General features: G+C 47.3%; 1 protein-coding gene across 1 annotated transcript; it reads left to right on the top strand.

Moving 5' to 3' along the window:
* The first annotated feature begins 7,490 nt into the window (after positions 1-7,490).
* Positions 7,491-14,522, top strand: LOC135824635 (uncharacterized). Its single transcript, XM_065337360.1, has 3 exons — positions 7,491-8,017; positions 10,607-10,695; positions 11,467-14,522. The coding sequence occupies exons 1-3, from the start codon at positions 7,979-7,981 to the stop codon at positions 13,274-13,276; spliced, it is 1,938 nt and encodes a 645-aa protein (XP_065193432.1). The 5' UTR covers positions 7,491-7,978; the 3' UTR covers positions 13,277-14,522.
* Positions 14,523-16,682: the final 2,160 nt, after the last annotated feature.

Raw genomic sequence — 16,682 nt, 5'->3', positions numbered from 1 at the left:
TGAGCTTGAGTAGGCTGAGGAAGATTGTGCCTGAAGAGCACCACTTATATAGTGCTCTCCACCGTCCAGGAGCGACACTGACTCACGCTGCTACCTGGTGTTCACGAGGTGTTTGTCGCGCTGGAAACGGAGCGTCTCTGTACGTTTGTATCCCTGGTGATGTTTGTGCCTGGAGAGCACTATGAAGTATGATAAGTGGTGCTCTTCAGGCACAAACTTCCTCAGTCTACTCAAGCTCAACTGATGAGGGGTGCCCGAAACACTGTGTATTGAGCAGGGAGTGGTGCTTTCTTGCAGGTTTGCCGAGTCGAAGGTTCGATGGACTTCTCGTGTGCTCTGGATGGCAGTCGTGAGTCAGTCAAGTGTCAAGTAAAGTCGGCGCGAGCTCCGGTGTGGGGAGCAAACCCTTTCTTACACCATGGTGATGTCATGTGACATGACAAAAGACGACGTAAAAATTCACCTTTTTCAGTCCGTTTTGATTGTTGTGCACATGTGGAAGCTTCGAAAAGAAAAATTTAATGAGTGTGCGTAGACGGTAGTACTCGTACACTAGTCTACAGCCTACAGCCTACAGTGCGTTTTTTTATAATAGACTCTGAAAACCTTGAGAACGTACTCAAGGACACTTTTGAGAAAATGTCATGCGAGTTGCGTCACGAAAATCTGCGCGCGAAATTCGAAAAACCAGGTGTGACTCGTGGCATTTCGCCATCTTGTTCAGAGTGTCCTTCGAGCGCCTTGCCTCGTGGCCTGAGGAATCATTAAATTTGTTGTTTGTTGCTGACTGCTCTGTGGCCCTATTTTGCTTTTTCTCGAGTGTCTTTTCGTTCGTGGCAACTTGTTCTCTCGACATGCCACATAATTATAACAAAACGCGAACGGGCCATGGTACATGGTGGTGTCTGTTTTACAATTTGTTGCGAAGACGAGGAGAACAATGGCTGGGCATCGAATTGGCCCCAAGTATTCCATTCGTCATGCTGCTGTTGCGTGTGGCGTCAGCATTTCCACCATGAACAGATGTACCAGGGATGCTGACGGCGAAAATCAGCGTGCTGCGTTGGCCTTGTCTGTCTCCAGTGATGAAGGCAACGAGAGTGACAATCCCCGATGTGAGACTCGTGCCATGAAACCACTCAACCCTGACGGATTTGCTTTGGACTGTATAAGAAATAATTTACGGATTCTATGCTGCGAAGGAGGACCCAACACTGGACAAAGTACCTGCTCGCTGCAGAGAAACCATCGACGATTTTCCAGACATGAGCAAAACTAGCTCTTGGAAATGTTGCGTTCCATGGGATTCCAGTGTGGCAAGACCAGAGGTATCACCAAGAGTTCATAACCCCCGGGTTATGAACTCTTGGTATCACACAAATAATGATGGAACAGCACAGGATTGTGTCATGGCGGCATCGCTACCTGTGAGACATACCTGGATGAGACGTGGGTCAATGCGCATCACACAGGTACTAGGAGGTGGTACGACAATGGTGACAGGAGTGTATAGGCAAGCAACCAAATGAAGCACCATCAGGTAAAGGCAAGCGCGTTATTGTTCTGCATACTGGTGGACGGGACAGATTCGTGAAAAACTGCGCCGATGTGTTCGTGACTGGAGGCCGGCGCCAACGATGATATACGTCGTCGGCTGTCCGAGCACATCTGTTCACTGTGTAATACTGTCGTCACAAGTGCAACACAAAACACGGAATTATTGGGGCCGTTTCGTTCCTCGCTGGTCTTCTACTATTCGCAGATGTTGAACCAGACACAACTGTGACCTATTTGCATTGTGTGTGTTTGTGTGTTTGTAAAACTGCTCATGCTTCCTTTTTGTTAGTCTCTTTATGGGAGCTGTGTGAATTGCCTTTGTGATTTGTTGTGGTGTTTGAATTTTCACTGCATTCTTTCAGGGATCGAGGGAAGTTTCCTACATGCATGCTGGAATGTTTTGATTTATTGAGCTAATTGCAATACAGGATTTGAATTATTCAGTACAGTTTGCCACAGTAAGTCGTGAAAAGCCACGACTCACTGATTTCCTACAAAGGTTAGGAGAACTGCAGACAGCAGTGCACAACTGCACAGCCATGTGCATGTACACATGTGTACATGTACATGCATGCGCTGTGCTACACCGAAAAAGAAAAGAAAAAAAAGAATCAAGGTGAACTGTACTGGATTCGAACTCATGCCGGGCACCATGTTAGTGATGAGCTTTCCTGGCTAAAACTTCCGTTTAAAAAATCAAAATCCACTGAAAACCATTTAAAACCGGATTTCCAGCCGAAACCCGGCCGAATATCTAACTTTGACAATTATTATTATTCCGACTCCCAAACTTAAAGGGGAAGTTAAGGGGGCTCCTACCCCTCGGGTCCAAATTTTTTTTGTTTGAAACGTGGCTACAAACGATTGTACTTTGTTCCGTTGGATATCTAGTGTACGGAGACAAATTTTTATCAAGTTCTACCGGCCGGTTTCACTCGCGGGAGGGGCCAAACATAGCATACTCACAATTGCCAATTTAGGCCAAAAAATACCGGAAAACCACTTTTTTGGCCGTAGCACTGGTAGTTACCCCCTTTTTCTTGATGTCCAACATCAGGACAGTAGTATACTTGCTAAATATCAGCATAAGCTGTAGAAGTGGGTAGAATTCTGCTAGAAGGTGACCTTTTTTCTCTTTTCGGAATCATCCCATTTCAGCGCACACGTCCCACATATTAGCCCCGCCCACAAGTATTTGACACTGGACTTGCCCTGTATTCGATGGTTATGCTATCATAACCTAATAATGGTACTGTGTAGCAAGTTTGAGCGGGTTCTACCGAAGGTAACTCGTGAAATAAAACTTTGAAGTTTCAAGTGATGCCATATTTCAAGAATCAGCACATTGCACTAGGACATTGTCCAACGCCTTAGAACCCATGACTCCACCATATGACAGATACGTGTCTTACAATTATTGATTGCAACATCTTCCGAACATAGTAGTAGAGCTTTGAATCAAGTTTTAGCAGTTTCCACCGAAGCAAACTACCAAAATAGAACTTTGAAGTCGCCCACATACTAAATGCCATAGCTGAGCGTGTGCATTGAGTGTATGGTCTAAAGGTTTTCACTACTAGCTCCAATGCGGAAGATACGTGTCTTACATTACTTGATTGCAACATCTTCAGAACATAGTAGTAGAGCTTTGGATCAAGTTTAGACAGTTTCTACCGAAGCAAACTACCAAAATAGAACTTTGAAGTCGCCCACATACTAAATGCCATAGCTGAGCGTGTGCATTGAGTGTATGGTCTAAAGGTTTTCACTACTAGCTCCAATGCGGAAGATACGTGTCTTACATTACTTGATTGCAACATCTTCAGAACATAGTAGTAGAGCTTTGGATCAAGTTTAGACAGTTTCTACCAAAGCAAACTACCAAAATAGAACTTTGAAGTTGCCCACATCATACTAAATGCCACACATGTGAGCATGTGTATTGAGTGTACATGTATGCTCTAGTGTTTTTCACAACTTTCTCCAACATGAAGCCGATAGTGATGTGGAATTTGTTGACTGCTTTGTCCAAAACATAGTGCTGAAGCAATGCACATTGGGCATTTTCTACTGGTAATGTAATTATTATATTATACAGTGTTTGCTGCCAACATAGCAAGAAATACTTCTATACTAAATGCGTATTCCACGGGGTACGGTCCAATGGCTTTTCACTTCACATCTAGCCACTGTTCTTCGTGCATTACTTGAATGCTTAGTCTCCGTGGTAATGAAGCTAAGAGCCACACTGGAGAAGTTTCTACTGAAGCTAACTATCAAAAATATAAAATTTCCAAGATGCTACTATTACATCAAGTAGCTGTGTGCAATGCCACTCTGTTGAACACAGTAAGCAAAATCGAGTCACTAAAACCCTATTTGCCAGATACAAGCTGTTGAGACTGATAGCAGCTGTATGATCTGATATGGATGGCGGTTCCACACTGACCAGCACATGTACACGCGCACAGGCAGAAGAACACACAAGTAATACACCTAACGTTACTTCGAAGTACACTGTGTACATCATGTAAATACAAGCGTATATACAAGCATCACTCCTGTTCTCCACAACCGGCAGTCCTGGGCCACTCCAGCTGGTCAGAGTGCAATAATTTCTGCAGCAGGCTTGACTTGGAAAGCTACTCACAACTGCCATGGCTGCAACATAAGTATTACCAGCGCTTTTACAGTGCTACTTGTATTATAATTATTGTCAATCCATTGTGGTGCATGGCGCTCGTTTTCAACAACCGAGTTTCTGTCATTAGTTGCATATCCAACGCCAGCAGAAAAAAGAGGGGGTGGAGGCAAATTACCACGGTTCAACACTAGTCATACTGAACGGCGTTATGCCATGCCAGGCGCGCACACAAAACACCCGCGCGAGCGCACATGCATGTACACACCCGGGTGACACACAATCATGCGACTTTACATAGCCTGCACTGTCGTTCTATGTCATAGGAGTGAGTGCACACACATATATATGTACATGTGGATTGCCTAATTTTGCATACGTAATAAAATTGTATATGTATACACACATGTGCGTGCACATATAGATAAACTCAACGGCATACGCATGAGTGTGTGCCAGTAGGGTCACATGCCAATTATCGGATTAGTCTGTGAAAGTTGCACGGCACGACAAACTTTCGGACAGTCTAAAGATATGACACAATGAATGTGGAATACCCTCCAGTGTGTAAGACCATTTCATATCTATTTCGCAGCGTTTGTGATTTTCGGAGCGTCCCTGTTGATATTTGATGTCCTCACTTGGTTGATGACACAGTCACAAATTATCAAATTCACCTCCAATGCCATCCAATCTGCGTTCCGCGATACATGTACAGTGAACGGTGTTGAGGAAAGCCATGCAGCAATAAAACAGTCGAGACTCCCAAGCAGAGGATACAATTCAACAGCGTATTGAAGTACCGTGGAATTGTTCTAAACAATTTTCAAGACACAATTACAAAATTTGAAGTGCGTCTTGAAACGTGTTTGAAGTTCTTCGATGTATTTACCTTCGATCTCCCTGAATCGATCCATCCACAGCTACCTGACGAATTTGCCAGTCAGTGCGGGAGATGATCGAGCAAGTTATAATATTTGAAGGTCGCGAGATGTCAGTGGCAATGGCAGGAAATCTACACAAGCGTGTTCTGAAATAACAATTTTCTAATACTCAGGCATGATTCAAGAGCGGACTTTGATTTCTCCCTTCTTATGGTACGAGCACCAGTCGACATTGCATTCTTGGAAAATCTTCTGCGAGTGCTGCCTTCCCCTTTCATAGAAAGAACGAGTGAAGAGGGACACTAGCAGCAGGTTCTAGCTAGGTCGCCAGAATAGCAGAAAAGCGAGAAGACGTTCAACAACAACGATTGATCGCACAAAAATCATCGCTACCGAAAAATTTACTGAAAATCTACACTTTTCAAACGATGCGCGCGCAGAGGGTGTGAGCCACCTTAAGGCAAAAATTAAAATTTCACCAGTTGTAGTCTTCGGGGTGCTGAGTCGAATGGTCGTGGTCCGAGGAAGCTGAGACGCTCCCTTCCTACTTGAATCCCAATCGAACTCGCGCACTTCCACCGAAACTGGGTGACTGCGCCCTACTAGATGGGGATTTGTATGCAAAATGTCACTAAAAGCGCCATTTCGTTCTTATAAAAGCACGGATGACCGCGATTGGCCCATATGTTGTAGTCTTTTGGACGCTGAGTCGACTGGTTTTGGTCCGAAAAGGCTGCGATGCGGCGTTCCTCCTTTATTCCCAATCGAACATGGTTGAAGAAGCGGTCACGTGCTCCTGCGTACACCAGTCACCTGGTCACCGTGCCTGCAGGGTACAACTTACTAGCCTGTTTGACCTTTTTTGGGTGCAGTCCTGTCACTCGAGTTGAACTCGAGTTGAACCTTGGTGTGAAAGTTGTCACCTGCTGGCGTGGTGACCAGGTGATTTGGGCACCCAGGACCACGTGACCGCTTGTTCAACCATGTTCGATTGGGAATAAAGGAGTAACGCTGCATCGCAGCCTTTTCCGACCAAAACCAGTCGACTCAGCGTCCAAAAGACTACAACATATGGGCCAATGGCGGTCATCCGTGCTTTTATAAGAACGAAATGGCGCTTTTAGTGACATTTTGCATACAAATCCCCATCTAGTAGGGCGCAGTCACCCAGTTTCGGTGGAAGTGCGCGAGTTCGATTGGGATTCAAGTAGGAAGGGAGCGTCTCAGCTTCCTCGGACCAAGACCATTCGACTCAGCACCCCGAAGACTACAACTGGTGAAATTTTAATTTTTGCCTTAAAGGGGAAGTATACCCTAAAATCATATTTTCACCAGTTGTAGTCTTCGGGGTGCTGAGTCGAATGGTCTTGGTCCGAGGAAGCTGAGACGCTCCCTTCCTACTTGAATCCCAATCGAACTCGCGCACTTCCACCGAAACTGGGTGACTGCGCCCTACTAGATGGGGATTTGTATGCAAAATGTCACTAAAAGCGCCATTTCGTTCTTATAAAAGCACGGATGACCGCGATTGGCCCATATGTTGTAGTCTTTTGGACGCTGAGTCGACTGGTTTTGGTCCGAAAAGGCTGCGATGCAGCGTTCCTCCTTTATTCCCAATCGAACATGGTTGAACAAGCGGTCACGTGCTCCTGCGTACACCAGTCACCTGGTCACCGTGCCTGCAGGGTACAACTTACTAGCCTGTTTGACCTTTTTTGGGTGCAGTCCTGTCACTCGAGTTGAACTCGAGTTGAACCTTGGTGTGAAAGTTGTCGCCTGCTGGCGCGGTGACCAGGTGATTTGGGCACCCAGGAGCACGTGACCGCTTGTTCAACCATGTTCGATTGGGAATAAAGGAGGAACGCTGCATCGCAGCCTTTTCGGACCAAAACCAGTCGACTCAGCGTCCAAAAGACTACAACATATGGGCCAATCGCGGTCATCCGTGCTTTTATAAGAACGAAATGGCGCTTTTAGTGACATTTTGCATACAAATCCCCATCTAGTAGGGCGCAGTCACCCAGTTTCGGTGGAAGTGCGCGAGTTCGATTGGGATTCAAGTAGGAAGGGAGCGTCGCAGCTTCCTCGGACCAAGACCATTCGACTCAGCTGCCCGAAGACTACAACTGGTGAAAATTTGATTTTAGGGTATACTTCCCCTTTAACTTCCCCTTTAATTTTCTTCGATCCAAGACCCACACAAACGCAGCTGTGAAGAAAAAATTTCAAATTTGGAATGAGAACAAACTAAAAAATCAAAATCGACAATGGTCTGTTATAAAAAAAAACGCACTGTAGATCTACGCCAAGAACCACTTGGCACTTGAACTAACTAAGTAAGTTACTTGAAGAAAGAAGGCAAGATCAAGAATGTACAATGTACATGATTGTAGACCTTTCCTCGTGGAGCTCGGGTACACCGTCGCTATTATGTACGCCGTGTTGTAGATTCTCGTATTGTACTCGCTACCCTTGTTCTGAATCTTGATCACGCTAGCCTTGTTCTGAACTGATTCTTGTTACCGGTACGCGGTACGCGTACAGAGCCAGTGCATTTGGCCAGTAACAATTACATTACAAACAAGTCATGTAATATCTGTTTTGTGACGGGGGTGTGTATTTCCGCGCTTCGCGTTCCCAATACTAGTACTCGGCAATAGCCTTTTTGTGCACCATCTCTGCAAGTATCGAACACAGATGCAGTAGCTGCGCTATCGCATCGGCCCGTGCTGCATGCAGTGTTGTTCCTCGCCTTGCCAGTCAGACACCTGTCGCCATAGTTGAACCGAGCGCTGCGGAGTTTGGCAACCCGGCTGTCGCACTCTGACAACGCTACTCCCTGAGCTGACAGCGTTGCGTGGCAAACATCGAACCAACTAAAGCCAGCCAAGCAAGAATGGGCAACGTTCAGCTACAAGACGAACAACACCAGCAGGTAAATAGAGCGACGTAGAATATCTCGCAACGTGCAGCTGGTATCTCGACTGGGTTGTATTTGTAGTGCATTGTAAATCTGGTAGCTGCACGTGGCTTGAAAGATCAGCGAAAGAACTGTCTCGCGCTGCTCGGTGTCCTAGAGAATAGAGAATGAAAATGTTGCACATCGTGTATTGTTGTTGTTGTAGGGCGTTGCAGACTAGCAGTAGCAGTCCAGCACGCGTGCACGCGTCATTGGGCGCTTTCGATTACACGCATTTCGGTCAATTCTAGAATTAGTTATTGTTGATGCACAGTTCGATTACACAAAAAGTGACAAATTCCGTCGTTAGAATTGATTTTATCCAATTCCGTCGAATCCATCAATTCTGAAGAGAAGGCGGAATTTCTCTAATTCTGGCGCCAGAATTGCATTGTCGGTGGTGTTACCGGTTTGGTCATGACTCAAGCGCGCGAAGAGCCTCCCTGGCCGGCGTGTGCGCGATGCTAGGTCCACGTGCGCGCGATCGATCGCGAGGGTGGACGTGATCTCTTTTTGCGATTCATCAATTTCGTTTGTAACATGACATGAATAAAATGCGTTGTGAATTCCAGTCATTCGTTTACAAAACCGGGATACGCTCATTCTGGTCATTCCAGAATTTAAAAAAACAGTTCCAGAATTGTGTAAACGTGTAATCGAAAGCGCCCATTGTGTACAGATGCTGGCATTCGTGATAAAATTATTTCAGTGCACTTACATTTTGTGTCGATGGTGCCTCTAGCTGTATCGTGCACAGACTACAGGATTGTCTATGACTGAGTTTGTATGGTAGCGTGTATGGTAGCCGCAGGCAGGTGGAAATGAACAACACCAAGTCCATACTCCCACCTCCCCATGCCATAGTGTGCAGCTGCAGTTTCCTCGCCCTGCAGATGGAATAGTCCGCGATGCTGCGACCCGACCAGGACAACCCGAAATTCCTACCCTGAAAAAGCGCTGAGCGCAGAACTCCTAAATGTTGTCGTATGGAAACCGGACTTCGGGTCTCAAGGGCACGAACATCTCCTCTCTCAGATAAAGCAATACACTCAATGCGATATTAGTATTCTTAGTACTCTTATTCTATTCTACACTTTGACCTGGCCACGCCGAAAAGCACTGCGATGTCGGATTCTCCCATCGAAAGTATAGAAACGTGTTTCCAAAAAAATCAGCGTCTGGGTGCGAGGGAGTGAAGTCACTAGTGGCAGTGAAATGCTAACGACATGCTGCACGCTGGGTACTGCGCATGCTGGCACACACACACACACACACACACACACACACACACACACACACGCACGCACACACACACACACACACACACACACACACACACACACACACACACACATGCGTCTGCTGGAATGCCGCGGCGATGATGAGCGATGTGGATCAAAGGGTGGTGTATATGTGCACTACCCAACACACTGTATACTGTAAAAGCAGAAATTTTCGGTGGTGTTTTATTCAGTTTCGGTAACTTCGATGCTGAAATATTTACCGAAAATAATGCGCACCGAAAATGTCGGTACTAGTACTTGTACACTTACGTGGAAAACGGGTTTACCGAAAATTTCCCTCCACCGAACCGCCGATTTTGGAGATTACCGAAAATATTACACCACCGAAAATTTCTACTACAACAATAACTACCATGCAGTACTGCCGGGCGTCGAAGACCAGAGCGCCGAAGAACAGAGCGTCGAAGAACAGAGCGTCGAAGAACGGCCAGGCTAGAATTTCACCAAGCACAGCTTAACGATGTTTACACGGTGACTCAACAACTGTGCATAGACTGTAATAAAAAATATAAAAAATATCCGCGGGATCCGCGTCGGCATCGCTTGAATGTTCAGAAACACACAAAGACTGCAATACCTGAAAATAGGAACGGTCTAAGCGAGGAGGCTAAGTTTAAATTTCACCTAAAGGCACTAGAGTATGCACTGTATGTGAAGGGAATGCTGGTCACCTAATTCTTTCTACATTACACCGGAAACTTGGCAGGTCCCTGGCACCGAAATTTTAATGCACCTGAAATTGCATGTTTTACAGTAATCCCAATTGGAAGTGATACAAGATGTTTTGTCAGCACCTGTAGACCATAAGTTCATATAGTAGTTAGTAGCACCAGCGAGTACATCACCAGAGTAGTAACTCGTGCGCATTGTGCTGGCCTGTAGCGAAGGTCCCTGGTTTGGGTCCTTGAAGCCACAGTCATTTTTCCTTCAAACTTTTCCCCTTTCTATCCCTCAACATACAACAGTCCCTGGCTTCGCTTTGGAACTGTTTTCGTCGCCTATGTCCTCATCTCTCTTCGCTTTGTTTTCGCTGCCTGGGCTCTTATTTCTCTTTGCTTGCTTGTATTGCTGAGGGAACATATGCTGGTTTGTATTCGTGGGTCCCCATGTTGCATGGGCCACGCGTACTCATCCGGCGGATATGTGTGAATACTACTTACAAAGTGATAATAATATTCCCTCAACAAAATTAATGAATACTTCTAAAATGTTTGTGTTTATCATTGCATGTTCTGTGTCATTTTGATCTCCGATCACATAGATAATCACTGAGACTGGGAGGGTGTGCACTTCTGGATGCACAGCAACAGACCGTTCTCCGTCAGATGGAGATCGAAGCAATCCATCGAGGTGAGCTATGGCCAGCGGGTGTTTACGCTGGCACAACTGTCGGCGCTGCTGCTGATGCCGCTGCTGCGGCTGCTCGTGATTTTGTTGCTCGTGCTGTTGTTGCTGCTGCTGCGGCTGCTCGTGATTCTGTTGATTGTTCTGTTGCTGCTGCTGTTGCTTCTGGTGCTGTTTCTTCTGCTGCTGCTGCTACTGCTGTTACTGCCTCTGCTGCTGCTGCCACTTCTGCTGCTGTTGCTTGTGCTGCTGCTGGTGCTGGTGCTGCGGCTGCTCGTGATTCTGTTGCTCATACTGTTGCTGCTGCTGCTGCTGTTGTTGCTACTGTTGTTGCTGCTGTTGTTGCTGCTGTTGTTGTTGCTGTTGTTGTTGCTGCTGCTGCTGTTGTTGCTGCTGCTGTTGTTGTTGCTGCTGTTGTTGCTGCTGTTGTTGCTGCTGTTGCTGGTGATGTTTCTGCTCGTGCTGCTACTTCTTCTTCTACTGGGGTCAACACAGGTACTTATAGACGTATGTTCACATGCACAAGCACTTGTGCTGGTGCGCCCATATGAGAGAACAGGTCCATTTGAATTTTGTTTTAGCTTCATGTAAGGCTTCACTGTAGTCGTCGCAACATGTTTGTGTGTGTGTGTGTCCGTGTGTCCGTGTGTATGTCCGTGTGTGTATGTGCGTACATGCGTTTGTTCCTGTGTTTGTACTCGTACATGTGAACCTGTGTGTCAACCTGTCCATCTGTATGCTCGCTGGCGTGTGTGTCCACTTGTTTGTACTAATCAGGAATCGTGGCCTGTACCTTGGCGGTGGTGGCAGCACGACTCCCCAACACCACCATGCCCACCATCATCCTCACAGTCCAAATCCTGATCGACCAGCATCAGCGGCAACCTGCTCGCCAGAGTCACCTACACCGAACAGCACCAGCGACGGACATGAGCAGAATCGCACCAATGAGCGAGCGGTTATTTCTGATCTTTGCTGGCAGACTCTGGAGGATTCAGATGGGTTTGTGGAGATATTCGCGAACCCCGAAACTGTTTCAAGGCGGCATTGCAACTCCGGTTTGAATACCGAACGCCGGGCCAGACGCACCATGGAAATTGACGTTGTGCCAGTGGCTGTTGCCGCTTTGTCGGACACAGAGTCACATCCATTAGCCTTTGCATCCCCGGTACGACAACGCTCGACGGTTCATTCCGTTAGGGTTGCTGAGATTGCCGCAGCAGACGCCGTGGCATCGGCGGAAGCACGCGCGGATGAGGAGCCTGATTCTTATCAATACATTGTCGGCTCTTGTCCGGTTAGGGCCCAACAATGCCGGAGTGGAAATATTGCTACTGCTCCAAGTACGGTGTCGTCAGGAAGTGACTTTGTAATAGTTCACAAAAGAACTCATGGCGTTTCACTCCCCGTGTGTGAAGCGGCTGAGGCGACATCAGAGCGAGTACTTGTAGCAGATCAGCATGCAGTCACTGGGAGAAGATCCAGCACCGCAGCAGAACGGAGTTCTTCGATCGACTCTCGCAAGAGTTGCGCAAAAATCCCCGTGGTCAGTGTGCGGCAAGTGTCGAGTGTGGATGAACTCTGTCCGTTGTGCCAGGCACGGATACACGTGAACGAAGCCTTCTCCAGTACGGATGATCCCAATGCCATCCAGGAAGCTATCAGTGTGTCAAACCAGGGCGATGCTGATCACAGTGCAAGCGGTACGTGCCAGGCTGAAGATGCAACATACCCCTCAGTTGAGTGCGACCGGAGACGAGGTAGCTCCGATGCACTTGTGCGGCATGACGCAGAGAATCACACCAGCGCTCCATCGCCAACCCGCGGCGCTGTGAGCTTGCCCCGGGACGAACGACATGAACAGTGCGAGAGTGTGCATGTGCGTCAATCATCACACACTGGCAAACAACAGAAGCATGGGCAGCACAAACCTGACGACATGCCGTGCGAGTCAACTCAGCCACCATTAGCCTACGCTGGGCCTGTCAGAGATGAGAGGGTGCTACGATGTAAGCATTGTGGCAGCCGTCAGCCAGACGGAACTAGTAGTGTCGAGAATGCAGCCAATGCACCGAACGAACAGTGCAGCACGGATTCTCCGCAGCAAGACACATCCGAAGCGCCGATCGACCTCGACGAGTATGATATCGTTGATGAAGCACCCGTGAAACGCATATCCACATTCCCGGTCAGAACACACAGTACGATCCTGCGGAGCGGCGACTTCAACCGTCGCTACGAATCCTACGATAACTATGCGTACAGTGCTGGAGCGAGGGCCGCGGTGTGTAATCCGGCTGGCGCAAGCCGTCCGCGATCCACGTCGCAGCCTGCGTTCAGTCGACCAAAGGCACGTGCACACGTGGTGTACGCTCCCACTCGCACCGTGGACGCTGGTGACGCCGATGACAACAACGACCGCCCCATGCCAGCGATGCCGTTCGTCGATCAAGACGTGGAACGGCACATCGGCAAGCATCGTTCGCACTTTTCACGGATGAGTGAGTCTGAGAAGCGACGCTGGGCTCGCCGCGAGAAACCAATGGCCAGCGAAGGAAACCGCTTCATCACCGACAAGGATTTGTAAGTAAAATCCGCAAGTTGTATGTTTCAATGCCAATTTTGCTAGGTGTTTGCTCTGCTTTTCAACGTATTACCAGGTTTGCCTAGCGTAGCCAGGTGGCCTTGGTATGCTCAGCCTGGCTTAGGCAAATTTGGCCAAAATTTTGCTCAGTTAATCCAGGTTTTGCTCCGTTTGGCCTAGCTTGTTACCTAGTTTATGCTGTTTAGTTCGGGAAAAACTACAGCCGAGACAGTATTATAAGGTGGTGAGTTGAAATTGATACGCTGCTCATTTGGCATATGAAGTAGCTGTGGACGGCTACATAGTATTCTGCTACTGATACGTACTAAGAACTGTCATAAACATACTCAGTAGTTATTTTAGAGTTAACTCTGACACCCACTTCATCATGGCTAACGTAACTTTGCCACTCTCCACTAAACATGCATCAGTGTGCAGCCACAGGAGTCGCATTGTTAGCCCGGTGCTGCCTTGCTAGGAATTCGAATTTCTTTCTAGGAATTGGGCTCGAAATTGTGCTCCGTCTGTCGAGCTGGCAGTTCCTTTGCCGAGCTCTGATAGGCCAAGCAATGCATTCCAGTTAGTATTGCACCTTTGTGTGGTACAATCGTGACTTGTCTTCACTTGCTAGTATTGTCTCAGTTCTAATTCCTAACTGCCGTAACTAGAAATATAATTATACCCGGCATAAATCAATTTGCTCCGCTTCGCTGACTGCTAATGCTGGCTCGCGCCGCCGCCCCCCCCCCCCCCCGGCCTAAAATTTGCTACATGCAGCCGCCCGCGTCACCTGCACGGTCACATGTGCCGTAAAATAACTCCTAATTCAAGCGACAGAGTGTGCGCGTGTTCTGTGTCGTTGACTATGACAAGCGTTGCGGGGAGGTAGGGCTCACGACTACTGAGTTTGTTGAAAGGCTTGGGTTTATGGACTTGATGTCAACTGTAATGCTGGGTAGGCTGCTATTAACACGCACAGTTGAGTTTGTATTGTTTGTCAAAGCTCTCGTTGTTAACGAATTCGTTCAGTAGATGTATGTTGAAGTTCTGGCTCTGCGTGCCTCTTTAATTTAAGCTCATGGCCGAGTCCATGAACTGGTACTTGCAGATACAAGCAGGTAAATGCCAATGCAGATAAAAATAAATTATGTTCTCATCCGAAAAATCTCAGATCCATGGGACCTCGTTGGTGAGAGGTCTTGTCCAGCGCATTGCTGGCAACGTACCAGATTGCATGCTTGTGCTTGCCTCTCTGTAGCACAACTCTGCGCAAGAGTGTGATCATTTAGACATACATGATGTGTTGCGAGTACATGGTTGGATTATTAGAATGTCCGGATAGTTAGAAGGTTTCCCCTGCCATTCTGGGATTCGAATTATAAGGATTCCACTTGTATAATGATAAATGAAGAGTTAATATAACGTTACAAGAGCATGCAACTGTCATCTCCGTAGAATAGGTCAGATTTGCTGTGCGCTACGTTCATTACATCATGTGGCTACATCTGGCTACATCCGCGCTCAGCAGGAAAATCTAATACCGTTAAGTGCCGTTAATCCGCCACCATTCTAATTTCCGCCACCTGTCGAACTTCTGCTTGTGAAGCGACGTCGGCGTATACAACGAAAGACGATGTTGAACCGACGCATGTATTGCTGTACGTGCGATACGTGCGAGTGCAGGATGAAAATGTTCACAATGCAGCATGCCAGGTATGATCTTCAGCTTTGTTGTGCATCGTACTGCACTCGAACGACTTGATCTATTTCCCGCACCCTGCCGAAAAACCAGCTGGGAAGCTACACAGCGGGGGGGGGAGATCAACGTTACTTGTACAGTGTCACACTTTCTCTGTGGTTTGAAACTAACGTTTGTACGGAGCTGAAGTTCATGCACCCAAAACGTTGCGTTTGCGTCTGTACTTGAACGAATCATGCAAAGCCGCGTGTAGGGGTACGAGAGATTGTTGATTGTGGTGCATGAGTTGTACATGGTGTGATATAGGCAGGTCACACAGTGAATCCAGTGCGGCACCGCACACTGCACCCATAACCACAGTTCCATACTACTACTGTACAAGCAGAAATATTCGTCAGGAATTTAATTTCGTCCTTTTCATCCAAGGAGCTTTTGAAGCAGCTTTTGGACTAAATTAAATGCCGGACGAATGTCGATTTGTTAAGCTTTTCAAAACACTCTTATGATCCATGGACGAAATTTACAACAGGACGAACTCCCTTTCTTTGGAGTTGGACGAAATTATTGACCGACGGAATATTCTCCCTGTACAGTATAATTATCTTTGATTGGCTCTTGGTATAACCCAGTTCTGCGAGAAAGCGATTGAAAAACAAACAACCGCAAAACATCTATCACGGCACAGCAGTGTATCACAGCTGAAGATGCGAGTTGCACAACACCCTTGGTCGCGTACTCACAAAGTCCTACTGCTGGTAGCACGCACTGTCCAACAAGACATTGCTTGCCTAACAGTGGCATGCACCGCAGCTGAGCGTCATCGGGCAGCAGAGAAATGTAGGATGAAGGTTGGGGGGGGGGGGGGGGAGAGTACATGTACGGGAATTAGGGGGTACACGCATGGGGGTTAGAGGGGGGGGGGGTACATGTACGGGGATCAGGGGGTACATGTACGGGGTGAATCTGACAGCGTCTGGAGGCTGAGAAAATAAAAAAATTAAGAATGAGGAAAGAGGGATCTGACGCCTATCAAATCGACAGCAAAAAGTTAGGAAATGAAACGAATCCTTAGAACGGCCCAGGGAAAGCGTACAGCGACCACCTAGACTCTTACGAGGGTGGCATTAGTGTTAGGTTCAGAACCAATCATAAAATATCTGGACGCACATCTGTTGTGAAGTAAATCAGAAGCATGCGCCTAGGTCGGCTCCGACGACAATTGCAGGCCACCGCATATGGGAGGCCTGCTTGTGTGAACATACGCGTGTGTGTACGTGAATACAAGCTCAACATATGGAACGGTCATGAACTAGAAAAGACTACCCGTGCTCAAGAATGGTCCTTATCTAGTATAGACTCAGGGCTGTAACATTAGGTGGAGTTGGGAATCTGTCTGCAATCTACTTATACTTATAGATACAGCATGCACATGTATGGGTACGCGCGTGTGTGTGTGTGTGTGTGTGTGTGTGTGTATGTGTGTGTGTGTGTGTGTGTGTGTGTGTGTGTGTGTGTGTGTGTGTGTGTGTGTGTGTGTGTGTGTGTGTGTGTGTGTGTTTGTATCGGTGTGTCTGTGTTGTGTTTGTATATGTGTGTGTGTGTGTGTGTTTGTATCTGTGTGTCTGTGTGTTTGTATCTGTGTGTCTGTGTTTGTATCTGTGTGTCTGTGTGTGTGTGTGTTTGTACCTGTGTGTGTGTGTGTTTGTATCT

This window comes from Sycon ciliatum, chromosome 9, assembly GCF_964019385.1.
Source record: "Sycon ciliatum chromosome 9, ocSycCili1.1, whole genome shotgun sequence".
Classification (NCBI taxonomy): Eukaryota; Metazoa; Porifera; class Calcarea; order Leucosolenida; family Sycettidae; genus Sycon; species Sycon ciliatum.
Note: the sequence above shows the minus strand (reverse complement) of the source record. Positions and strands in the feature narration are given on the sequence as shown.

Bases quoted from the DNA above. Each gene is read 5' to 3' on its own strand.
- LOC135824635 (XM_065337360.1), top strand. From the start codon at position 7,979: ATGGGCAACGTTCAGCTACAAGACGAACAACACCAGCAG. The intron at 8,018-10,606 runs GTAAATAGAGCG...CCGATCACATAG, and splicing joins AAGACGAACAACACCAGCAG to ATAATCACTGAGACTGGGAG. The intron at 10,696-11,466 runs GTGAGCTATGGC...TGTACTAATCAG, and splicing joins GATCGAAGCAATCCATCGAG to GAATCGTGGCCTGTACCTTG.